This window comes from Lygodium microphyllum, chromosome 19 (genome assembly GCF_053477565.2).
Source record: "Lygodium microphyllum isolate KBCC chromosome 19, Lygodium_microphyllum_v1.1.10, whole genome shotgun sequence".
In the NCBI taxonomy this organism is placed as follows: domain Eukaryota; kingdom Viridiplantae; phylum Streptophyta; class Polypodiopsida; order Schizaeales; family Lygodiaceae; genus Lygodium; species Lygodium microphyllum.
Window position 1 is genome coordinate 10,445,372 of NC_141153.1, and position 26,603 is coordinate 10,471,974.

Genomic DNA, 26,603 nt, shown 5'->3' on the forward strand with positions numbered 1-26,603 from the left:
AAGATTATCAAGGGATTTCAAGAGCTAGCCCATCCCGAACTGATTTGGGGCAGCATTTGGCCAGCCAAGGGTCAAATTTGAAATGAAGTCCTGGGTGAATCAAGGGGCAAATGACCCAAAAGGCTTGCTGGTCATTTATGATAATGATAGCAAGAGCAATTGGTTAGCAGGGGCGCCAATTTTGGGGCCAACAAGGTATCTACTGTCCAAGAATGTTATGGTAAAGTGTGTGTTTCATTTTATGTGCATTTATTTATTGCTGTAATTGACTCTTAAATCAGATTATCACCACCCATTCCAAGAAGGAAGGCTGGTTTCAACATCTCAACCGAAGCTGTTCATTGCTGTCTACATCAATTGACGCCTGTTTTCCAGCCCTCTTCACGCAATTTGGAGCTGATCCCAACCAAGCGACTGCTATTCTTGCACAGACCTGCTGCTCTACAGCCTGCCACATCATCACAACCCTACGTTTGCTTCCTGCAGGCTGTCGCTAGGCTGTCCTGCCTACGTTTGACAGTTTTCTCTCTCCTCCAACTGTCGCCAGCTATTGTGGGCTTCGCCAAGTCGTCCTACCTGCAATTGACAGATTTTCTCTCTCCTCTATTGACGCCCAACATCTGCCCATGGTCCGTTCAAAGTACGACACACTCTCCAGCTCATTACCCCTACCCTGATCCTTGAGATACAAGAGTTCATAGTGTGTTTGTTGCATAATCATTGTGTATTCAACAGTTATATCACTTCAGTTATTTTATATGTTCATTGTCTCTGAGTTACCCTAACCCTAACTATGTTCTTTTATCAATTGGTGCTTTGTCGTACATTGTTATTTGTGTTTTTTTGTCAAAGTTTCTTTTTACATGGTATCAAAGCCTAATACTCTCTGAGAAACCTAGGCCTTTGATCCGAAAGCCCTCCGCAAGAAGCAAGAACAACAACAATAGGTTCAAATGACTTCGAACACATCAACACCAATTTAGTCTCCAGAACAACCTATGCCGAGAACCGAGCGAGAGTGGTTAAAACAGCTTGCTCCACAAAGTTCCGACATGGTAGAAGACACTTCTGACAACACAGAAGAAAGGCTATACGAGCTTTCCACTGAAGAATATCATGTGATCATGGACTTTACACGAAAGAAGATTGAGAAGCTTGATCGAAGGATTGCCCTTCAAGAGAAGCTACTCAATGAAGGTATGCAAGAAATTCTCTCTTCAGATGTTGCGCATAAATTTGGTGACATTGCAAGGCGGTCGAGACCTCCCTCAAGGATGGGCCCTCTTGTTGGAGAAAGAGATCCGGAGTATGTTCCATTCTTTCATCCTCTTCCGTCCACCCGATGCAAGGTACTTTAGATTCATCTTTTGTTCCTTCGTCTTTTCCTTCTGCTTTGCAATATACTGGTAGAAATCATGAGGAAGATACAGTACAATCAATTGACTACAGAAAAGGTTCTTCTAAGACCAATTATTGTATGTTAACACACGTCGTGGGGAGGGGATTATAAAAAAAACCCAAGTATCTCTTCTTTAGCCTTCCTTCTTTTCAGTTTACTTCTCAAGGGATAGTGATGGGCTGCAGTTGATGATAACTGGGCAGTAGATGATAGGTGGCTAATGGTTGAAATCTGCACAGTAGAGTGAGAAACCTATGCAAAAGGATGAGGCTAAATAGTGAGCAACCCATCTATTTATAGATGTTGAAGAGTGCCCCAAAAAATTAGGGTTTCGAGGGACCACTGAAAATCTCTCGAATTGTGCACCAAATTTGTGTTTTTCATTAATTAAGCATATTTTGGAGCTATTTAAAAATGTGAATCATCTATAAAGCGTGTCTTAACTCAACAGCACATAACCGAAAGGAGAAGGTACTTTTATTCCAATTTGACTCGTGTGTCCCAACCAGCTATGCCACGAAGACATACTTGGCTGCTCGATTATGGTAACAACATGATCACACACACTAGATACATGTAATGGATACAGAGTGTTACTCTTAGAGCCTTTAGCAATAATCCCAAATTCCTTACATATCTTCCATTTGCTATCTCCAAAAGCGGTATGGTAGCCTTCATCATCTAGCTGCCTTGTGCTTATCAAGCTCTTCTTGAGCTGAGATACATGCCTCACATTATACAAAGTACACATTGAACCATGTTGAAATGCCAACAGCACACTGTCAATCCTTGCAATGGCACATGTATAGTTATCCCCCAAGTGAACAACACCATGTCTACCACTACTATAGTCAAAAAGCCACTCAGGGTGTAGTGTTACATGGAATGAAGCACCTAAATCAAGAATCCAAGTATCCATGTCATTATTTGAATCTACAATCAATGAGTGTGCATTTTAAAAAAAAGTAGAGTCCATACATCACTACCACTGTCACTCTCGCGACTGACTACATTGACTTCCTCTATCTTCGCACTACTCTTCTTTGCATATTGACTGTCATTTTTCTCATCTTTGCTATCATCAATGCTTTTGACCTTGCCCTTCTCTTTCTTCCACTTAAAGCAAGCCCGCTTGAAATGCCCTTTCTTGCCAAAATGATGGCACTCTACATTTTTTCCAAGAGACTTGTTGCATGCTTTGTTTTCAAAATTACGCTTCTCATGGGATCTGCCTCTAGTGTTAAATTCATTCAAATATATAGACATGGCTATACCTTCTTTCATTTGAAGGTCCATCGATTTTTTCAACCAATAAACCTTGCTTGCTGCACTTTTCTAAGCATATAATTCCTCAAGTCTTTGCCACATATCATAAGCAGATTTCAATTTCTCTATATTGAAGAGAGTATCTAACACTGAAAGCTCCATGGTAAAGCGTGCAAGCTCATCTAACTCATCCCACTCATTTGGATCCATGATTGCTAGTTTTATCCCTTTTGTCTTTATAGGCTTCACATATTTCTTTTGTACCAAGACATTATAGCACTGCTTCTGCCATATAGCAAAGTTGTGTGCACCCTCAAGCTTCATAATGTGCAAAAGATTGCTGCTATCACTACTACCAGACATGATTTACAACTCAAAAGTGACTCAAAAGTCAACAGATGTGCACCCAATTGTCACACAAATGACCAAGGTACAAAGCAAGTATCAACCGACAATGGAAAAAACAGTGATTGCAGAAATTTCAGATCTGCAAATCAATTTTCAGAATCATAAAATGTGTGCTAGCATAGCACACCAGAAGTAATTGCAACTGTGCTATGGGCTAATACATCAATTGCATGAGAAAGCTCCAAATTTTAGCTGAAATTTCTGCTCTAAATGCATCCACGGGAACAAATTTGACTCACATGGTAAAAACCCCAAAATTTCTCTGCTCAAATTACATCAAACATAGCTCTCGAGTAAATTGCACAAGCCAATTTTGCCAAAATTTCACAAATTTTGCAAAATCCCCAAATTTGTCTAAGGTCACACTGCAAGTTCATACCAAGACCAAATTTTGCAAATTTTACAAGAGCCCCAAATAGTGTGATGTCCAATGTGTCAAAATTTCAAGAATTTGTACCTGTCCCATTGCAATTTTCACAATTTTTGAGACCCAAATATGTGCAAATTCCACAAATTTTACTCAGCCAAGTAAAAACTTCAAGCATACCCAATTTTTGGGAGTAAATGTATGTCCAATCTCTCAAATTTGTCAAATTGTGCTTGTGCGTGCGCAACAACCCGCAAAATTTTAACAAAGAATCATTTTTTTTAAAACGTGATTTTTTCCAAAAAAAAAGGGGTTAATTGTCAACGACTACATGTGACCTACACCAACCTAGCTTGAATGCTTTGTAGCATATGCCAACTTGACCGAAACCTATCGTCTGAATGTCTGGTAACCTACACACGACCTGCGCCAAAACTTGTCGCCTGACTACCCTATAACCTACACACAACGTGCGCTGGCTGCAACTACCTGGAAAGACTGTCACCTGCCTGCCAAACAGCTGCTTGTGACGTGTGACCTGCGCCTGCACCCTACTTCTGACTCAAACTGAGGACTTACTATTGACTTACTATTGACACAGCTTGGATTGGCTCTAGAAAGCACAATGGCGATGACCTTCAGCTCTGATACCAGTTTGACATGACCAATGCATACTGGGGATGCGACATTCAGTGATGGCAATGGTGGAGAGAGAGTGAGCGAGCAGCAATAGAGAGTGAGTGAGAGAGATGCACAATGTGTGGATACAAGGAGTTGTACCTCTTTTGGGTTTTTGTGATAGTTATATGTAAAGTACAAGTGCTAAGGGTGTGTTCATAACCCAACACATATAAAAGGCACAGTGACCCTTCATTCCCAACGCAACCTTCCCTTTCCAAGTGCACACTCTGACACTCTGACTCTCCATGCTTGGTGTTGCCATCATCATCAACCTGATCCGGTGCCCTCACTAACACTTTGGGCTGCATGCAAGGATTGATTAGTCCATTGTATCAGCATTCTTCTTCAATCACTGACATATTCTTCCTTTATCTTTTGCTTCCTCTCTTTCTTTCTCTTTGTGTTCATGTTTCTCTTCCATTGCACTCTCACAATACATTCATTGCCACCTTTGAGGAAAGCACATGAGATCCACAACATTTTGGGTCTATGCTCCTAGTACAAGAAGTATGTACGCGGTTTTGCTAAAATTGCATCTCCATTGCATGCTTTATAGAAAAAGAATATACTATTTAGATGGACAGCAGTGAAAATTTCAGCATTTGACAACTTAAAGGAAAAAATGACTTTGGATCATGTGCTTGTGTTACTCGATCTAAGGAAGTCATTTGTGGTTCAGTGTGATACATGTGGGAATAGCATTGGGGTTGTTTTAATGCAAGATGGCCAAGTTGTGGCTTATGAGAGCCATCTTCTCCATGGTGTAGAGAGGAATTATGCAAACCTATGAGAAAGAGCTCTTAGCTGTAATTCATGTATTATCTATGTGAAAACACTATTCGTTAGGGATTGATTTCACCATGCACACGTATCATCAAACATTGAGGTACTTTCTGATGCAAACAACGTTGTTAGATAAGTATATGAGACAAGCAAACTTTCTCTCTATGTTTCATTTTCATATTGTACACATTGATGGTAAAAAGAATATTGTGGCTAATACACTGTCACATAAGCCTCGAGATGCCATGAGGGATCACTATGCTGTTGATTTGAACTTTACCAACGTATATGATCAACTTTGCAATGGCCAAAGGCATGAGCACTTTGTGCTTCAAGATGGATTTCTAATGATACATAGACGACTATGTATCACAAAGCAATTGAGGCCTAGAGTGATCATCTCAGAGGGTGTCATGCTCCTTGTGCAAGGCATAGAGGGATTGATGCCACAACCAAAGCAATGGAGCATTTCTTTTATTGAACACTTTGAGACATGATGTAGAGCAATTGTTAGGACGTGCATCGTATGTTAGGAGGTCAAGCATTATAGCATAATAGGCACAAGATACTGGGTTAATTGCATAGACAAGCCTTGGCAAAGCATTGCTATGGGTTTCATCTTTAAGCTTCCTAGGACACCTATAAGGAATGATGGGATATGGATTATCATTTGTAGGTTCAACAATCAGGCCCATTTCATTCCGATCAAGAAGAATATAAGAGTTGATCGTACGGCACACTTATTGTTGCACCATATCTTTAAGTACCATGGTATACCAAAGTTAATCGTTAGTGATCAACATAGTAACATGAAACGGGTTTTTGGTGATAGGGACGAGAACAAGGATGGGGCACAAATTGTCATCCCCTATTACCATGAGAGGGCGCTCTAACATGGAGACATGATTGGGAGACATGATTGGGACAAGATGAAGCTAGGACGAGAAGTTAGAAAATGGTCATTCCCTTTTACTATGGTGATCAAGATCCTCAAATGACCAATTTCTTTTGGAAATGGTTGTTTGAGAATATGGATACCACGCTGAGATTCTCATCGTCCTTTCATTTGCAAACAAATTGACTTTGAAAAGGCAAATTCCATACTGTAAGATCTTTTGAGGTGCTATATATCAAATCATAAGACACTGTGGAAGCACTATTTGCCACTAGTAGAGTTTGCATACAACAATACGAAGCATAGTTCCATTGGCAAAGCTCCATTTGAGATTGTTGAGAATGGTAAGAAGAGACCACCTATCTTGCACACTAAGTATAAGATCTTTGACACTGATTGCTATGTGGAAAGCTTGGATGCAACCTATGCAAAGATAAAGTTTGCACTTCAAAGATCTCAAGAAAAGCCAAAGAAGACAATTGATCACCATAGACATGCTTTGCGATTTGCAAAGGGTGGTGATTATATATTGTTGCATTTTAAAAAGGCAAGGCTAAAAAAGATGAAAGAAAGAGATATCGTATCCGAATTTTCCGAAGTTGAGTATAAGATACTATGAGCCCTTCCAAGTATTAGAGAAGATCAACGATGTTGCATATCAGCCGAAATTGCCTCCACATTAGCGGATATACAATGCCTTTCATGTCAAATAATTAAGGTCGTTTCATGGTGATATGCCAAAGCATATATCTGCTAAAATTCAATCTGAGTTTGAGGAGCTGGATGAAATCTTAGTATCCAAGTAAATTTTGACACACAAGGAAAGGAAGGTGAGAGATAAAGTTTCCAAAATATATTTGGAAAATTTTTAGAATTATTCACCAATGGATGCTAAATGAATAAAAAAATATGACTTGGCAAACCATCCTCAATTATTGAAGCTTTACCTAGATGACTTTCGGTTAGAGCCGACCAGGGCTCAATTAGGTTTAGTAAAGGGTCCAAAGCAGTGTTTGATACTCAAGGGATATCTGCTAAAATTCAGCCTGGATTTGAGGAGCTGGATGAAATCTTGGTACCCGAGTAAATTTTGACACACAAGAAAAGGAGGGTGAGAGATAAAGTTTCCAAAAGATATTTGGAAAATTTTTAGAATTTCACCAGTGGATGCTAAATGGATGCAAAAGTATGACTTGGCAAACCATCCTCAGTTATTGAAGCTTTACCTAGATTACTTTCAATCAGAGCCGACCCAGGCTCAATTAGGTTTAGCAAAATAGGGGTCCAAAGCAGTGTTTGCCGCTCAAGGGGGGAGGTAGCACTTCCACTCCTCCGGTTATAAACAGCTCTCGGATGTATCCAATATGCATCCAAAGCACTATACTGACAATATATCTACCATAAGGTCACCATAAAGTGCACTAATCATTGCGACATATATACAATTAAGTATGGTTATTACCACAGCTCTAAGATCAGCTTGTGATTACTTTTGCATCAGATAGAGATCATCTTGTGATTACTTTGGGTCTTGAGATCAATCCTTGCATCAATATCTGATCAATTTTTGCATTCAGCTTGTGATCAATTTGGGATCACATTTACATTAGCTTATTATTAGTTTAAGATCAACTAGTAATCAATTTTCAAATCAGCATATGATCAATTTATGCTCAGTTTTCAATGGTTTTCAGCTAATTTTATGAACACTAGCATGTTTAATGAATGCCATTGATAGTTTCAATCATGGTCTATGCTAAGTTTATGCTTTATTGTGGTTGTGTAGTTAGAATAGTGCATAAGTAACAAATGCATCCCATGAGTTTCTGGCAACAGCTTCAAACTATTTTTCAATTTTATGCTAGCTGAAAATTTTGAACAAGTATTGGGCAAATGGTTGAACATCAATGGCCAATCTTATGTTGATGGTGATGCCTTATGGAAATTCCAATGCAATATACTTTTGCTTTGACATACTGCAATGCAATCTAGAATGGCTGCAAGGGTTTCAAGGGTTGCCATGGTGAGGTGAAATTTTTCAGATGCTTTGCTCTTGCTAGTAACATTTGATTAATTTAATAATCAAACATGCAATGTTACTTACAAGACACATGTGATGCACATAGCAATTATTTCATGGTAGTAAACGAACCCTAAGGAAGCCATGGGTGTCAAAGATAGAAGTTGTGATAAGTTATGTCAACTAGGTTTTAGATGTCAATTAGTGTCAATTTGGCCCTACAACAATTAATTGGCCAATAAGTATTAGTGGTGGTGACACTAGGAACAAGGCACTAATTAGTAAATTTGTGCATGTCCAAGGGTCAATTAAATTGTGGATGGGCACATCTAATTTTGGACAAGGTCAAAAGAGCTGAAATTAATTTTCTAAATTAATTCATTCTAAAAATTAAGTAAATGGCTAAAAATTCCTAGAAAATGAAATTCAAAGACTGCCACTTGGCAAAAATGCCCATGCAATGGGGGAGAAGGCTGTGTAGGACTAGAGAGACTCATTCAAACCATTCAAGTTGTGAGGAAGGAGATACTAATCGAATTTTGAGGCTGTAAACACCTACTAGAGGCTGCCATCTCTTGCAAGAGACCCAAGAGGAGCAAGCGATAGCATTTATGGCACCAAGTGTAACCGGACTGTTCACTGGGAAGGGCAGTAGTGTGCAACCAAAATATATAAATGCTTTCACCCAATTAACAGTCGTCCACTTTACCTGAACTTAAAGACACAGAATCAAGAAGAAATACAAGAAGCTAGAATGCACCTGTTGCCACACAGACACCCTGTTGGCCCCTAAGTCAGGCGCCCCTTGCGGTATTTCTTTATTTTTTAAAAGAGAGAAAAAATACAATGGGCTGTCTTTCACCTGTTCTGGGTGAAATTTGGCAACATAACAGTACAATTACTGACCCAAAACAAGTTGACCAGGAGGGGAAACCTTGTCCTAGTCTGAAAATTCTGGTTGGAGTGCAGAATTGACCATTTCAACCTGCTGTATTTACTGATTCAGACCTGTTCTGAAACCTGTTTATAGCTCTTATTGTTCCCTGTACTATTCAGCCCACTATAATTACTGGTTCAGACCTGTTCTGACACCTGTTTTCAGCTCATATTGTTCCCTGCACTGTCTTGCATCATCTATGCCAAGTGCCCCTTGATTCTGACATCAATTGGGCTCTGAAAAACCCTCTGAACAATCCAGAATCAGTTCTGGTTTAGTGTTGTTTCAGGCACTTGCTTGGTGGTTACCACCCTCACCTGTCCCTGCTTGTAGGCAGCAAACAACTGCTCCTGTTCCTGGAGAAAAGAGGCTCTTGCCTCATGCAAAAACAGCATATTCCACACAGCTGTACCTGAATCAGAAGAAACGAGCATAACCATACTGTCAGGGGGGGGGGGGGGGGAGAGAGAGAGAATAGGGAGCAAGCTCAAGCCTCTGTGCATCATAGACAAGGTAGACCAGCTCTCAAGAGCTCTCCATCTGCAAGCCATCCATCAGATCCCTTTTACCAAAAATGTGCCCCCCATGCATTGAAACTCGTTTTTGCCCTCTCTCTCTCTCTTTTGGGAATTTATGCCCAAATTGTGACACATGGCATACATGTAGCAATTTTCCTGTTTAAACCTTTCGGTCTAAAATTCTCCATCCTCAGTTCAAAATTTGACCTCGGCACAAACCAGAGGATTAATCCTCGTACAAAAACGAAGATAATGACGCAAACAAATTCTGGGGTCCAAAAATAGTAACTCCCTAAATTTTAGGAGTTGCTTCCATTGCATCCTCACTAGTCTTCTGACCATCTTTGTAGACTATGGCTACATCCAAATCTATAATGTAGCTCAACTGAAAGTGAATTTCCACTGATGACCCCACATGGACTAATCTCTTACAGATTTATCCATCTTCACTTTGAACTAGTCTCTTCTAGGCTAGTTCTTCAACACACTTGTCCATATACACTTTCACAAGTCTCTTCCAGACTTATCAATCTACAATGCCATCAGTCTCTTCCAAACTTATACTGGACCTTAACTGTCCAGTCTTGACTCACTAGACATTCCTGTCCGTTTCACATACTGGCCATGCAACTCGGGCGTTTAGATTTCAAGAGAGATCCTTCCAAAAAGAAAAACCAAATAAAATATGTAATAAAGAAATCAACAAAAAGGTACTAGTTGTCAGAGTCTTGTGACATACCTCCCTCTCGAAATCGCAAACGTCCTTGTTTGCATGAATGTCATACATGCTTCCAGCTAACCCAGTGAACTTACACTTGGCAGCAAATGTACAACACATACATGCTATCAGTCAACATTGTGTACTGAACACACTGTTAACACATGTATGTTCTAACTGTGAAACATGGCAGACTATCATCATGTGACTCCACATCATTGTTTCCAGATATAGTGGCCGGTACACCACAATGATATCCCCATAGTGGCAGATTCTCATTTGATGACTCCACATTACCCTAACTAGAGATCTAGTGGCCGGTACATCAAAATGATATCCCCATTGAGTCAATTCACAAAATACATGCCCAATCGAGTAACCATTGTTACAACATGTATTCAATTCAATAGAAGTAAAAACTGTATTCTTGCAAGCAATACTTACTTCTTTAGCACTGAGAAAACCATATGGACACAATAAGTGTTAACCTGTATAAAATCTATTTCTGTACATAATTTCTTTCTTGAGCAATTGTCACTTTGACAATCTATTTCAGCTTAAAGATACAAGGGGTCAAGGTAGGTTGCAAGCGAAATGCTTCAAGGTAAAGTTCCAACACATTAGGTGACTCTGCAAGTTCACCTTTCATCCATCCACTTAGCATCTATAGCTGGATAGTTCATGAACTTAACCAAATACCTTCTAGCAACTTTGCCTTTCACTTTCCTTTCCTTGTGTGCCAATACCTGTTCTGAAACAAGAATTTCATCAAGTTCCTCAACTTCGGGCTGTTCCACAATTGGCATATCTTCTGGCACATCACAGACATAGGGTCTAAGAAGACTTACATGGAAAGTATTATGAATCTTCCAATTGTCAGGCAATTTCAGCCTATAGCTGACATCACTAATCTTCTCTGTTACTTGAAAAGGCCCATAGTATCACATACTAAGTTTAGTGAAAAGACTTTCCTTGTCTTTCCGCTTCTTTAAGCGTGCCTTTTCAAACCGCAACAGTACCCAATCACCAAGTGAAAATATCAATTCACGACGGTGATGATCAGCAACTTTCTTTTGCATTGCTTGAGTCCTTTCAAGGGCATGCTTAACTTTCTGATACATTTCACCCATACTCTGCACATACTGATCTGCCTGAAAGATCTTATCCTTTGTATGCAAAATGGGAGAAACCTTTTTACCACCTTCAACAATTTCAAAAGGGGCTTTGCTTGTTGACGAATACACAGTATTATTGTATGCATACTCGACCAAAGGCAAATACTGCTCCCACTTTGACTTGTGTTCTGACACATAGCACTTAAGCAGATCCAAGACAGTAGAATTTGCCTCTTCTGACTGTCCATCAGTCTGTGGATGAAATGACGATGAGAACTTAAGCATTGTACCCATGTTCTCAAATATGCCTCTCCAGAATAGACTTGTCATCCGTGGATCACGGTCACTGACAATAGACTGTGGCATACCTGTCAGAAGTGGAGCAGCGGTGGAAGCATAAACATGTGCTGAAATAAACTGCTGAAACACAAGACAAAAAGAGAAAAGAAAGAACACGATACAGATGAGAACTCAAATGTATGCACGGGAAATGGAATCCATATATCTGAACACGAGACAGTCGCATACAACAGTAAGTCACTGGCTGCGTGGGCACTGGCACTGGTTCCTCTCTCCACAGAGTCTGAAGATGGTGAAGATGAAGTGACTGACTGAGGAGGAGCCACTGAGTATAAATAGGCTGAAAATGTGGGGAGCAATAATGCTGGTCGGACAGCATTTAATGCTGGCCGACAAGTGCATAAAATGCTCCACTGGCATAAAATGCCACACTAGAAAAATACCTAAAATACCTAATAAAAATGCCCAGCCCAGATCAAGCTCAGACTCACACATGAGCTGACAAATACTCTACTAACACCCTCTCTCAGATCATGGGTGATCTGATACAATACAATAGTACAATGAAAAGGGATCAGAAACTATACAACATAGAACCACCAAGTAGAACCATGGATACCCAAGCAGTGGGTGATCAAGCCACCACCAAGGTGCCTCGGAGAGAACCTGATGTCGATGTCGATCGTACCAAACACCTGAAAATAGAGAAGATTATAGCATGACTCTGTGTCCATCACCAATGTCTCGCAGTAGCATACAAGACCATCCTGTCAAACATGCCGCTGAACATATGTGACCATGGATTCTCCGCCTTTGGCAAGACCACCAAAGTGCCCCCTCATGTGAGCTCCAAACGAAAGCCTCCCGCTCTCTGTCAGATGACCAGCTCATCATGAACCTAGATGTCAATCCCAACTCCAGGATTTGATTCCGCCAGACTGAAGTCGATGCGTCAAGAACGTCCCTCTCTGGAACCTGTGCACCTGCATAAAAATATAGATGAGGCGCGGCCGCCCCATCTGAACACCCGCTCACACTCCCTCTCTGGCACAAGAGAGTCGTGAGGGATGACCTCATCACCACCACTAGAAAGCAGCCGAGGAAGGGGCCACCAAGTCCTTCCCGCAATCCAAAGAAGAGGATCTCTTCCGCGCCTTGGACTTCACCTTGGTCGGAGGATCGGAGTCTGAGGCTGATGAAGGAGAGAACTCATCGGTAGAGTCAGCATCCCGCTTCGTCTTCTGCTCCTCCTTCCTGGAAGCCGCTAACTTCTTGCAATCCTTCCGCAAATGTCCCTTCTTGCCACAGTGGTAGCACTGGGCCTTCGACTTCTTCTTCCCGTCACCCCTCTCTGAAGCTACATAAGCCTTACCTCCATAATGTGCCGGAAGCCGCCCCTGTAATCTCAAGGATGCCTCATGCTCAAGAAGCATCGAGGTCATATGTAACTTATCATCACTGGAAGTGCACGGAGGAGCCATATGGAGAGGATAAGACGAGAAGTAGAGAAGAGATGGAATTTAGAGAGGAAACATAGCCAAAACACAAGCACAGACTACAGAAAAAGAGAGTTCACATGCAATAGAACCCAAAATCTGATCAATAGAAGACAAAATCTGCTGCAGAAAGTCAAAAAATCAGTCAAAAACTGCCAAAAACAGCAAAAACGGCCTAAAGTAACAGTCACCCAGCCACGAGAGATGCTGAATCAGCAAAACGCAGGCTGTAAACTGGAGAAAAACAGGTAGAAAACTGTTGCCAGCAGCTGCAGATGAAAAACGCAGGCAGCAGAGGGTGCGTAGGCAGCAGAGGGTGCAGAGGCAGCAGGCGATGGCAAAACTGCAAAAAACGCAAGCTGAAAACAGCCCCAAAACAAGTCGCCTGGCTGCGACAGCAATCGTCTGATCAGCAGGGGTACAAAACAGTCCTGAAATCAGCAAGAAAACACAGCAAAAACACAAATCCTGAAAACTGATACCATGTCAGAAGTGGAGCAGCGGTGGAAGCATAAACATGTGCTGAAATAAACTGCTGAAACACAAGACAAAAAGAGAAAAGAAAGAACACGATACAGATGAGAACTCAGATGTATGCACGGGAAATGGAATCCATATATCTGAACACGAGACAGTTGCATACAACAGTAAGTCACTGGCTGCGTGGGCACTGGCACTGGCTCCTCTCTCCACAGAGTCTGCAGATGGTGAAGATGAAGTGACTGACTGAGGAGGAGCCACTGAGTATAAATAGGCTGAAAAAGTGGGGAGCAATAATGCTGGTCGGACAGCATTTAATGCTGGCCGACTGGTGCATAAAATGCTCCACTGGCATAAAATGCCACACCAGAAAAATACCTAAAATACCTAATAAAAATGCCCAGCCCAGATCAAGCTCAGACTCACACATGAGCTGACAAATACTCTACTAACAATACCATGGTACTTGAAGACATTGCACATAAACAAACGTGCCATCTGATCTGGTTTTATCTTCTTCTTGACAGGAATGAAATGAGCTTGTTTGCTAAACCTGCAAATAATAGTCCATATCCCATCATTTCCTGTCTGTGTCCTTGGAAGATCAAAGATAAAATCCATAGCTATGTTTTCCCATGGTTTATCTGGAATAGGCAATGGCTGTAAAAGCCCTGGTGCTTTTTGCCTATCAAACTTGACCTTCTGGCAAATCAAACACTGCCGCGCAAAAGCATCCACGTCTCTTCTCAAAGTAGGCCAATAAAAGAATATCTCTACTGCTTTGACTGTTGCATCAATACCACGATGCCCTGCATACGGTGGAGAATGACTCTCTGTCATAACTTTCCGTCTCAATGGCATAGTCACACATAGTTTACCATGCATCAACATGAAACCATCCTTGAGAAGATAATGCTCATGATGTTGTCCATTGACAAGTTGATCAAAGATCCTTGCAAAATCTTCATCATCAACATATTGTTCCTTCATATCATCAAGCTCATGATGATAAGGAATTGACACAGCTGAAATTTGTGGCTTCCTTGACAAAGCATCAACCACAACATTCTTTTTGCCTTCCACATGCATAATCTGAAAATGGAACATTGACAAAAAGTTTGCCCAACGCATATGCTTTTCTGATAGCTTAGTCTGAGTTAAGAAATAATGCAATGTCTGATGATCTGTCTGGACAACAAAATCTGCCCCAAGTAGGTAGTGTTTCCAACAAGAAAGCGCATGAATCACAGCCAGCAATTCTTTCTCATAGACCTACAGAGTCTTTTCTGGCCCTCGCAAGATTCTGCTTTCATAAGCCACTACCCGGCCATCTTGCATTAACATTGCACCAATGCTATTGCCACAGGCATCACATTGGACAATAAATGACTTCCTAAGATCTGGCAGGATGATCACTGGACTAGAAGTCATCTTTTCTTTAAGAAGATTAAAAGCTGAAATCTCTTTCTGTGTCCGCTGGAAAGAGACTCCCTTCTTCTGTAAAGCATGTAAAGGTGAAGCAATCTCTGCAAAAGTGCAAATGAACCTCCAGTAGTAAGAACACAAACCCAAGAAGCTTCTAACATCATGGACAGTCTTCAAATCTGGCCATGTTCTAATTGCTTCAACCTTAGCAGGATCCATTCGGACACCATCCTTTGACACTATGTGCCCTAGGAACTAGATTTCTTCCAAGAAGAACTCACTCTTCTTGCCATTGATAAGCAACCTATTACTGCAAAGCTCATCAAAGACTACTTTCAAGTATTCTCTATGCTCCTATTCATTCTTTGAAAAGACAATCATGTCATCAAAGAATGTACCAACAAACTGCCTGTGTGGACGAAAAATCCTGTCCATCATTCGATTAACGTAGCAGAAGCATTAGTAAGTCCAAATGGCATTACCAAGAATTCATAGGGACCAAGCGTGGTCCTAAATGCAGTCTTATGCACATACTCTTGCTTAATCCTGATCTGGTGGTATCCACTCTTCAAATCTATCCTGCTGAAAATTGACGCTCCTTCCAAACGGTCAAGGATGTCGACAATTCTTGGAATGGGGAACCTGTTCTTGATGGTACTCTTGTTCAACACTCGATAATCTATGCACATGCGCGAAGAACCATCCTTCTTCTGCAGTAAGAGCACTGGTGAGTAAAAGGGAGATGAACTTGGCTGAATCGGCCTTTTTTCCAACAGTTCATTCACCTGGCTCAATATCTCTTTCTGTTGGGCTGCACTAACCCTATACGGAGGTCTATTTGGTGGGCTACTGCCTGGCACCAAATCTATTGCATGATCCTCAGACCTCTCTAGTGGCAACTGTGATGGTAATGAGTCAAGAAAACAATCACTGAACTGAGACAAGAAAGCAGACCTGTCTCTATCTAACATAGAAAAATTTGACTCATCAATATCCTTGACATCACGTGCAAAAATCAAGTACGCAGAAAGATGATTCTTTATTACAGATGTAATGGCAGAAGCCGATACAACAGATACAGACTATCCTTTAAGCTTCACATCAAGCACATGAGTCTTTCCCCTATGTTCCAAAGTCACTGTCTTGTTAAAGACATCCATCACACCATGCTTTCTGAACATCCATGGCATTCCCAACAAGACATCACAGCCTTCAAGTGGCATGATATAAAATTCTTCTGCATCAGCATAAGACTATATATGAAGACGCAGCTTCCCAAGAATGGGTGTCACAAACTCTGAGTGACCAAGACATGCCAACCATGCCTCTACTGTGTAGCCCATCTCATCTGCTCTGATACCCAAAGTAGAAGCCAACTCTGGTGAGATAAAGTTTGCCTTAGCTCCAGGATCAAAGAAAATGAGTACATGTTGATCCCTAACTTTACCCCAAGCTCTGCAGAGCTCATTAGTTGTGGCTTGTCTCCCAACATATCTGGCACTAAACCTGCTGAAGGTTTGGGCTTCTTTCCTTTCCTGGTCCTCTTTATCATCATCAGCTGATCTCTTATTCTTGTCCAGATAGTTAGACGCAATATGACCAGTCTGCTCACAGATAATGCATTTCCTCTCAGCCATTAAAGCCTTTCTCTCTTCAAGAGACTTGCACACAAAAGGTTTCTTCTGGTCCTTTGACTGCTGTCCAAAGAACTTGGCTGGCTTCTTCTTGACCTACCAAGATTTACCTGTGCTTTGACAAATCTGAGAAACCTGTTTACCAAATGGCTTCTTTGCTGAAAATTTCTCAGGTTTGTCCTGTTTAATGCTGCCCCCAAAACCACTTGACTGTCCCAACAATAATGCATTTCCTATAGTGGCATTCTGAATTAACTGAGTCAAAGTGGTGACCTTTGTCTTTGTACAATAATTCCGGAGTTCCTTAGGCAGCCCACAACAATATTTCTCTATCTGCTCGGTCAATGGCACAACCCTGTAGAAAGTGACTGGAAGCAAAGCCTGCCAAAACTTCTTGTTATAGTCTTCCAGATCCTTGCATTTAGATGCATCCAAATTGTGCCAAGCTGACATAACATCAATCTCAAATTCATTGGTCAACCAAGCAGAAGCAAATACTTGCTTAAAGTAAGTCCAAGTGGCAAGAGCCTGTCCTTGCATCAACAGCGTACTCCACCACTGACTAGCATTATCCTTAAGAAAAGTGGTAGCTTTCCGAACCTTAGAAGGCTTTGTAAAGTTCCCTCCTGCAAATGCAACATCAAACTACTGTAAGAAAGAGAGTGCCTTAGTCCTATCTTCAAACCCTCGAAAGATATCAAACTATACGGCTGCACCACCTTCCTTGTATGGCTTTGGCTTCTTATGAGCCATCAAAGGGTCCATAGGATATGCTTGTAACATAGGAACACTAACAGATGGCATGGAAGTTGCCGGATCACTGACTACAGGGCTTGTAGACCCAATACTTGCTTGCTGATTTTGATAACCAGCCATACCAAAAGTGCCCTGTGGCATGCCAAAACTACCCTGGGCTCTGTAAAGTTCCCTCCTACAAATGCGGCATCAAACTGCTGTAAGAAAGAGAGTGCCTTAGTCCTATCTTCAAACCCTCGAAAGATATCAAACTGTACGGCTGCACCACCTTCCTTGTATGGCTTTGGCTTCTCATGAGCCATCAAAGGGTCCATAGGATATGCTTGTAACATAGGAACACTAACAGATGGCATGGAAGTTGCCGGATCACTGACTACAGGGCTTGTAGACCCAATACTTGCTTGCTGATTTTGATAACCAACCATACCAAAAGTGCCCTGTGGCATGCCAAAACTACCCTGAACAACCTGAAATCCAGGCTGCATGCCTATATTACCATACATGGGGTTTGGCATAAAACCCTGTGTACCCCCAAACATTGTTCCTGGTACATAAATCTGGTTTCTAGGTGCATAACCAGCCATACTCTGAAATACAGATCCACCTCCAAAGTATCCAGGACGTACAGAAGTCAGTGGGAAAACCTATGGTAAAGCCTGAAAACTGTTTCCCTGTCCATTTAGGCCAACATTTGACTGCTGTAAAGCGGCAGGCTGAACTGGCAATGCCTGTGTAACTAGTGTTTCCGCCACCTATTCCTGGACAGTCGGAACCAATCTTGGAGTCTCCATTGACTCCACAAGCTGCCTTGGTGTTTCCACTGAATCTGCAGCATGCTTACCCTTATCCTGGGCCTTTACTGGATCCGAAATCTTTGCAGTTTGCCCAACTTGCTGTAAAGGAAGGGAGGGCTGCAAAAATGCCAAAAACCTTGGATTCTGCATCACTTGAGTAAACTTACTCACGGCAGCAGTTAACTGAGTCTTGAAAATGTATTCATCCATAGAAGAAGCCGTAAGAACTTGTGGCTCAACCATAACAGGAGGAGTAACAGACTGTGGAGGTCTAGAAGACTCTCCCACCTCATGAACAACAGGGATCTCCTGTGATGAAGACGCTTCCTCTCTGGTGTCTTCCTTTCTATCAGCCATAATACACAATTCTATGTCTTACACCCAAAAAAACCCTGGCTCACTCTTTAGGGAAAAAGTGATTCGATCCCGGCAATGGAACCATGTAACCGGCCTGTTCACTGGGAAGGGCGGTAGTGTACAACCAAACTATATAAATGCTTTCACCCAATTAACAATCGTCAACTTTACCTAAACTTAAAGACACAAAATCAAGAAGAAATACAGGAAGCTAGAATGCACCTGTTGCCACACAGACACCCTGTTGGCCCCTAAGTCAGGCGCCCCTTGCGGTATTTCTTTATTTTTTAAAAGAGAGAAAAAATACAATGGGCTGTCTTTCACCTATTCTGGGTGAAATTTGGCAACATAACAATACAATTACTGACCCAAAACAAGTTGACCAAGAGGGGAAACCCTGTCCAAGTCTGAAAATTCTGGTTGGACTACAGAATTAACCATTTCAACCTGCTGTATTTACTGGTTCAGACCTGTTCTGAAACCTGTTTATAGCTCTTACTGTTCCCTGTACTATTCAGCCCACTATAATTACTGGTTCAGACCTGTTCTGACACCTGTTTTCAGCTCATATTGTTCCCTGCACTGTCTTGCATCATCTATGCCAAGTGCCCCTTGATTCTGACATCAATTGGGCTCTAAAATACCCTCTGAACAATCCAGAATCAGTTCTGGTTTAGTGTTGTTTCAGGCACTTGCTTGGTGGTTACCACCCTCACCTGTCCCTGCTTGTGGGCAGCAAACAACTACTCCTGTTCCTAGAGAAAAGAGGCTCTTGCCTCATGCAAAAACAGCATATTCCACACAGCTGTACCTGAATCAGAAGAAAGGCCCTTGATTCTGCAGCATAACCATACTGTCAGGGGGGGGGGGGGGGGGAGAGAGAGAGAATAGGGAGCAAGCTCAAGCCTCTGTGCATCATAGACAAGGTAGACCAGCTCTCAAGAGCTCTCCATCTGCAAGCCATCCATCAGATCCCTTTTACCAAAAATGTGCCCCCCATGCATTGAAACTCGTTTTTGCCCTCTCTCTCTCTCTTTTGGGAATTTATGCCCAAATTGTGACACATGGCATACATGTAGCAATTTTCCTGTTTAAACCTTTCGGTCTAAAATTCTCCATCCTCAGTTCAAAATTTGACCTCGGTACAGACCAGAGGATTAATCCTCGTACAAAAACGAAGATAATGACGCGAACAGATTCTGGGGTCCAAAAATAGTAACTCCCTAAATTTTAGGAGTTGCTTCCATTGCATCCCCACTAGTCTTTTGACCATCTTTGCAGACTATGGCTACATCCAAATCTATAATGTAGCTCAACTGAAAGTGAATTAACACTGATGACCCCACATGGACTAATCTCTTACAGATTTGTCCATCTTCACTTTGAACTAGTCTCTTCTAGGCTAGTTCTTCAACACACTTGTCCATATACACTTTCACAAGTCTCTTCCAGACTTATAAATCTACAGTGCCATCAATCTCTTCCAGACTTATACTGGACCTTAACTGTCCAGTCTTGACTCACTAGACATTCCTGTCCGTTTCACATACTGGCCATGTAACTCAGGCGTTTAGATTTCAAGAGGGATCCTTCCAAAAAGAAAAAACCAAATAAAATATGTAATAAAGAAATCAACAAAAAGGTACTAGTTGTCACAGTCTTGTGACACCAAGGACTGCAAGTGACAACATTTAATGCAAGCGACTGCAGTGCTGACACTATCAAACAAGAAGTAACAATCTTTTTGGCTGATCAAAGCAAGCAATAAACATTTTTTAGGGTTTTCCTACATGAAAATTCAGAATTCTCTCTCTTCTTAACATTCTCTCACCTTCTATCTCAATAATTCTCAATCAAATTTGATGGACAACAAAGAAATTTCTATTGCAAACCCTAATTCTCAACAAAAATTAGGATTTAGCAACCACCTTGGGACCTGTAACAACAGTTAGAGGCATCATACACTGAAATCAGCAACTGGAATTCAAGGAATTGCCAAGGATTTCAAATGCTAGCCCGTCCCACTTGACTAGGGCGGCATTTTGGCCTATCAAGGGTCCAATTTGTACAAGCCTTGGGTGAAGATCAAGGGGTAAATTGCCTAGAAGGCTTGCTGATTGGTTGTGACAGCAAGGGGCTTTGGGACAATGAAAGGAGATCAAGAAATCTCAGTTGTACTCCATCCATTTGCAATACAATTAAAGAAATACCGCACAAGGCACCAATTTTGAGGCTAACAAGGTGTCCAATGTCCAAGCATGTTATGGTAACATGTGCATTTCACTTTCATTGAATTTATTAATTGCTCTAATTAAGTGTTTGATCAAGTTTTACCACCCTTTCCAAGAAGGAAGGCTGGTTTCAGAAGGCCAAGTAGGCATATACAATGCAATGCATGTTTGTGGCCATTAGACTCAAAGGATAATGTTTCTCAATCCCTTGGATGGCAATCACTTTGGCACATAACTACAGCACATGGCATCATCGAACCAAGATTTGTCTTGGAGACCAGCATGATAAAGTGTGAAGGACAGCCATCAAAGGTTGTTCAAGTCTTATAGCTTGGTTCAATCTAACTGTGATTTAACAGCCTGATAAGCAATGCATTAATCAGACATGCATTGAAAATGCAACCAAAGAGAAGGCTGCTGTTTGAGAGGCAATCATCTTCCCTTCCAAGCTGTGACGCTTTGCACAGTCCATCACCTAGATTAGAAACTAGACATGTCTGTCTGACAACCAATTTCTAGAATAAACCTTTGAATAAGGTCCAGCTGGTGTAATACTGCAATTGAAGCTGCTTTGCGACACTCCACATTCCTTGGAACTGCACTTCACAAGGATAATATCCTTTCCTGTCCAAAGGTCACATCCAGGTAATAGTCTAAATGGAAAATAAATCTAGCAGTACCTAGAGAACTCACTACGAGTAGAGAGATTCATGTTGCTGTTCATCACTAACAGTTTATACCATCTGTTTGTCCATTATAAGCCCTCTAATTATCCCTTCACTGCATGTTCAAGCTATTGAACCTAGCAGATATGAATCTGCTCACTGGGGCAATACATATCATATATGCACACCACTACAGCAAAATATATTCCACATTTATCCAGCCTAAACCATGAACAAAAAATTATAACCCATAAAGGAGTCAGGACCTGAAAACTTGCACGCCCACACTGTGTACGCAGACCGTGATAACTTCAGAACATGCACATAATATACCACATGCATAATAGGCAATCCATACAAGCAAAGCTGTCACAGGCACTAGTAGTAAGTTTAAAAAGGTCCTTTAGAAGCTCAACCTCGACAAACATTGATGCTTGCATCACTAGAAATGACATACCTCTCCACATGTATAGCACTCAGATTGGCCCCCAGCTCTTCTTGCTCCACCCCAAGTATCCCCATAGGAGTAAAATCTATCATTGCTGTTGTCTCGTGCTCGACCTCTGAAATTCCCAAAACTACTATCACCGAGGGACCCTTCTCTGCCTACAAAGCCACTGTACTGCATGGGTTGAGGATTTTCCTCTCTCCTCTTTTCAAATGGGCGCCTTGTGCTGCTGCTTTGAGCTGACTGAACGCCTACTTTCTAATTTAACAAGAGAATGCACACTGTCAATACTGACAGTGACTGGCACCTTAAAGACCTATATGTCTGAAGACAAATGTGGATTGAAAAACTGGCAGAAGCAAAATTGGAAACCTTAAGTGTACTCGCACCTCAAATGATGCTATCAATTCCTCTAACTTCCTCTCCTTGGATAGTACTTCCTCTCTCAAAGAACTTGCTTTCTCCTCATCTTCCTCATTTTCCAGCTCATTTTTGGCAAAGGCTAGTTCTGCTTCTGCAGCCTTTTTCTCCTCCCGCTGTGCTTCCGTCAATGCAATCTACAAGATTAGCAAGACATGGGACACGCAAAAATTAGTTCAGTATTACTCCGTAGCTTGGTGCTTATTTAAATCTTTGATTTCCAACAAACAAATAAACTTGCTCTACCACATCTTGATAGGTGGAAATTTCCATGTAAACCTAGGTGAAAAGTTAACATCATGAAGCAGTGATTGAGGCTGCCAAATGGAAGTAGAAGCACATTTATTGACGATGACCACAAAAACCACTGAGAAAACTTTGCTCTTTCATTGTAACAGATTGAACCTCATAAAATGTGGATGCTTGATAAAAGCGTACTAAAATACTGGTAAAAGAGTAAGTACAAATATCAATTCTGCAGTCTTAGTTTAAAGCTTCATAACTTGGATCAGTTGTGAATGATGTTGCTCCTTTACTGAAACAGGACAAATTTCCTAAAGTGTGGGATGCTTGTCGTTTTGAGCTTAACAACTTTGACCAACTGTAGATGATCTTGTCTTCTGTGAAAAATGATGAATTTCTTAATACATGGGAAGTTTGAACAAAGAATACCAGAATACTGGTAAGTGAATTAGTTGTAAATGATCTTGCTCTTTTACTGGAAGAGAATGAATATCTTAAGGTGTGGGATGCTTGAGCATAGCACTTTAATCTTCATATGATAACTTGGACCAGTTACATATGGCCTCGCTCTTTTATGGAAACAGGATAAATTTGTTAATATGTGGGATGCTTAAGCAAAGTAAACCAAAATGCTGACAAATGAATTACATTGTTCATTCAGCAATCTTAACTCTTGAGCTTAATAACTTGGACCAGTTTAAAAAGGAAATATACACTGAATATACTAGAAAAAAACTTCACAGTGTAGCTTCGGATAGTTACCTGAGGATTCCATTCTTTTTTGGCTTGCTCTTTCAACACGTCTGTTTCCTGCTTGCCTTCTCTTTCAGCTATAACTTGCTCCCTAGGACGTGCAGCCCCAAATGGATTTGGCTGCACAACAAGCAGTAAGTTCTCACAATGCACAAGTGATATGACCAAACATGCACAGTGCAAGCCTAATTCAAACATACAAAGATGTTGAAACATGCATAACATGTCGAGGAGTATCTGCAATCAACCATTGCAATAAAGGACCAAATGGTCTCAGGGTCAGCACATTATGTAGATTTTAACTAAAAATACAACTAAGAAAATAAAATAAAATGATACCTTGCAGCTTCTACGTATGTCAAAGTTTAGCCTTTGAATAAGCTATACTATCAATCAGACGTCAAACAATATGATTCGTACATATCACACAAAGAAAATTGAAATGAACATGGTACATAGCTCATGTACAATATGGAATGAGTCAAGCTGCAACATCATGATTCTCATTCCAAAACAAAACGACAAAATGTCAAAATCTAGAATGAATCATGATATATCATACATAACGTGTAAATGAGACTACAGTCATATAACCAACTCTTGGGACAAGAATAGATATTAGAGTGATAGAGTCCAATGACTCAACAAAATCCCAAAAAAGAGTCTCTCATCCAAAATCCTAAGCCCTCACAAGTCAATACTCGGACTCAATGTCATCATGATCATCACCACCACCATTATCATCACAATCACCCCAACACTTTTTGTCAAAAAAACCATGGTTTTTGTCCACAAAGAAAATCCGCATTTTTTACTAGAGTAAATGTTTCTCACTTGAAGAAACATTTCATAAGTTTCTCAAAAAAATGTGTTTTTTTTGCAACTATGAACATAGCCTTCCAACCAATTAATACATCCAATGAGACTTGAATCCACAACTTCATGATTGTGAGAGCAAGTGCTAATCACTGGCCATCACCTTTGGGACCGCATTCTAGTGGCTTAAGTTACAAATACAAGGTATTAATACAACATAGGTACATGAAAGAGTTGGACTCTAGAGATAAACCAAAGATTGAAAATGAATATACCCACTCCCCCCAAAAAATATACTTCTTTAAACTTCAAAATGAAATTTAAGGACCCCCGATATGGCTATCAAAACAATACTCCTTTGAACTTCAAAATGAAGACAATATTAGCATCCTAATTTAAGATTTCTGCGAGAAATATGTGCGTTCCAGAATAGATTCAGCAAAACATACAATTATGATCGATATGATGGCACAATCATGAGAGTTTGTTTAATATGCACATGCAAGCTGAAAGCTTATAATCCAAGGCATTTATCAGTTCCCTTGCAAGAGCCTAGGCATCTTACCTTTTCAGCTCACTAGTCTGTCATATACATTGAAGTTATCCTATATTTACTTAACCCACTATGGTGTGAGAGATGCCATCAAAGAAGATCATTTGAACAAGACAAAACAATGAAAGTGATGAAGAGAGAATTCAACCGAATACTGAGTGAAAGCTGAACACAATGATCAGCCCACTCCTCGTGCTTTGATTACACATTCTTCTGAATGCCAAATACATACAAACATCCTTTAAGGTGATAATATATTCACTACATTGATAAGGATTTTCCCAATGCCTTTTTCTATTAAGTAGCATTATTGGCACACGTGACAATGTTGAGCTAAAATACATCTTACAGCTGATTAGCATTTTTAGACATCCCCAAAACATGCCTAATTAATGAAAAATGTAAATTTGGTCCACATTTCAAGAGAGTTTCAGTGATCCCCCAAAACCCTACTTCTTGGGGCACCCTTCGACATCTATAAATCATCATCATCATTGTGTCCTTAACCACACATCATGGCCCAAAGAAGCGAACTTCAAGGCCACTAGTAGCAAGGACCAGTGTGCCTTTCGCCAACAATCCCATCATTGTAAGTGTTACAATGAAAGAGAATGCTCAGATTCTCCCACCATTAATTACCATCAAGATGAGGTAAAACTTTGCTATAAATTTGTTCGACATTAAGTGTCAAGAGCCATTTTAATATGCAATGCTACAAGGAGCCCCACTTGTTCTGATCCGAGTCAACAGAGAGAGAAGCTACTTCTCTTAGCAGTAGACACTATATTGCTAGCAACAAGTCACACGCTTCATTATTCTTTCCTATACCATGAGAACCGCCATTTCCAATAGCTGCTCATACTGTAATTCCTGGGCATAATGCAGGCTCATGTCTTTCCCGAGAAGGAACTGACATAGTTCAACTTGACAGGCAGATATTGATGGAATCAAGGCGAGCGAGGAAGATAAACCTCTAACTAAAATGCGAGAGAAAGAGACACCAAGCGTGGATAAAAATCCTTCAACGCTTCCGAGAAAAGGCTGCGAGGAAAAAGAATCGTCTTTGTGTGACGACGTAGTATATCGACAAAGTCCTGCAAGCGTCCAAACAGGATAAAGATATGCAAACCCTAGCAACTTGGAGGAAAAGCCCTGTGTAGTGAAGTCCTGACCCTGCTGGCTCTCGGAGTGGTGGAAGGAGTGCCGTTGGGGCTTCCTCGTGGCTGCAGCACAAGCTTTGGTCGTTCCGAACCTTCATCTTCGACATGGCTCATTATGCTCACTACCTACGAAGAACAAACGGAAGGAAAACGGTCGGAATGTCAGAAATTAACAAAAGGCACTGGAAAACCTTGCAGAAAATAAGAAGAAGAAGAAGAAGAGACACTTCGCGCAAAAAGAGAGAGAGAAAATTTTACAGCCGCCATAGCCACGAGAAATAAACATTCCGCACCTTTGAAGCAGACAGAGGCACAAGAAACTGCTCTCTCTTCGCGGGCTTCGAGCAGGAGACAGAAATGCAAATTGTGTTTAGACTTTTTCTTAATGGCACTTATTCTGTCTAAGTAACTGCCGATCCAAAACTCTATTAATGATTGATATGACATCTGAAAGTTAGTGACGCCTCGGATAGTCCATTGTTGTGTGTAAAATGAGAGTCCAGATTGATATGTCCGTAAATGTAAGATTCGTCTTAGACAAGGAAACCCTAAGGCAACACAAAGCCACGTGCTGATCAGTTGCACATAACATAGTCCAACTTCGTTACAACGTCATCATTGTGGTTAGGGAAGTAGCTAGAGACACAAACATGTAAGAATGATAAAGTGAAACTAGTCAATTGTTTATGTGGGCTTTGTGAAGGTCTACTAGCCAATGAAAAGAGAACAATTAGCCGAAAAAGACTATGTTACTTAGACAATAGATTTTTTTTCCTACTTTTGACAATTATCTCCTGAGGAATTTTGCTAACATAATGCCTTGCTAGCCAGGATTTTCATTAGAAAAGCTCTTCATGTGTATAACCTAAGAATGGAACAATTTGAATCTCACAAGGTAAGTTTACCAATAAGAAGCGTCCCAACTAGTGATGGCATAAAATCCTTTCAACAAATTTGTAGTTATC

At 40.9% G+C, this 26,603-nt stretch overlaps 1 protein-coding gene across 2 annotated transcripts in view; it reads right to left on the reverse strand.

Annotated features, from left to right (window-relative positions):
- LOC148019555 (uncharacterized) overlaps positions 1 to 26,084 on the reverse strand; it is a 30,507-nt gene extending 4,423 nt beyond the window's left edge. The window contains exons 1-5 of one of the 2 annotated variants that reach the window (XM_087699528.1): positions 25,932 to 26,084; positions 25,651 to 25,764; positions 23,119 to 23,229; positions 22,083 to 22,250; positions 21,703 to 21,951 (exon numbers count right to left, since the gene is read on the reverse strand). In XM_087699528.1, coding sequence (XP_087555654.1) covers positions 21,703 to 21,951; positions 22,083 to 22,250; positions 23,119 to 23,229; positions 25,651 to 25,752 — 630 coding nt within the window. In that variant the 5' untranslated portion in view covers positions 25,753 to 25,764; positions 25,932 to 26,084. Of the gene's footprint in view, positions 1 to 21,702; positions 21,952 to 22,082; positions 22,251 to 23,118; positions 23,230 to 25,650; positions 25,765 to 25,896 lie in introns of both variants that reach the window. The other variant, XM_087699527.1, reaches the window with a different exon arrangement.
- Positions 26,085 to 26,603: the final 519 nt, after the last annotated feature.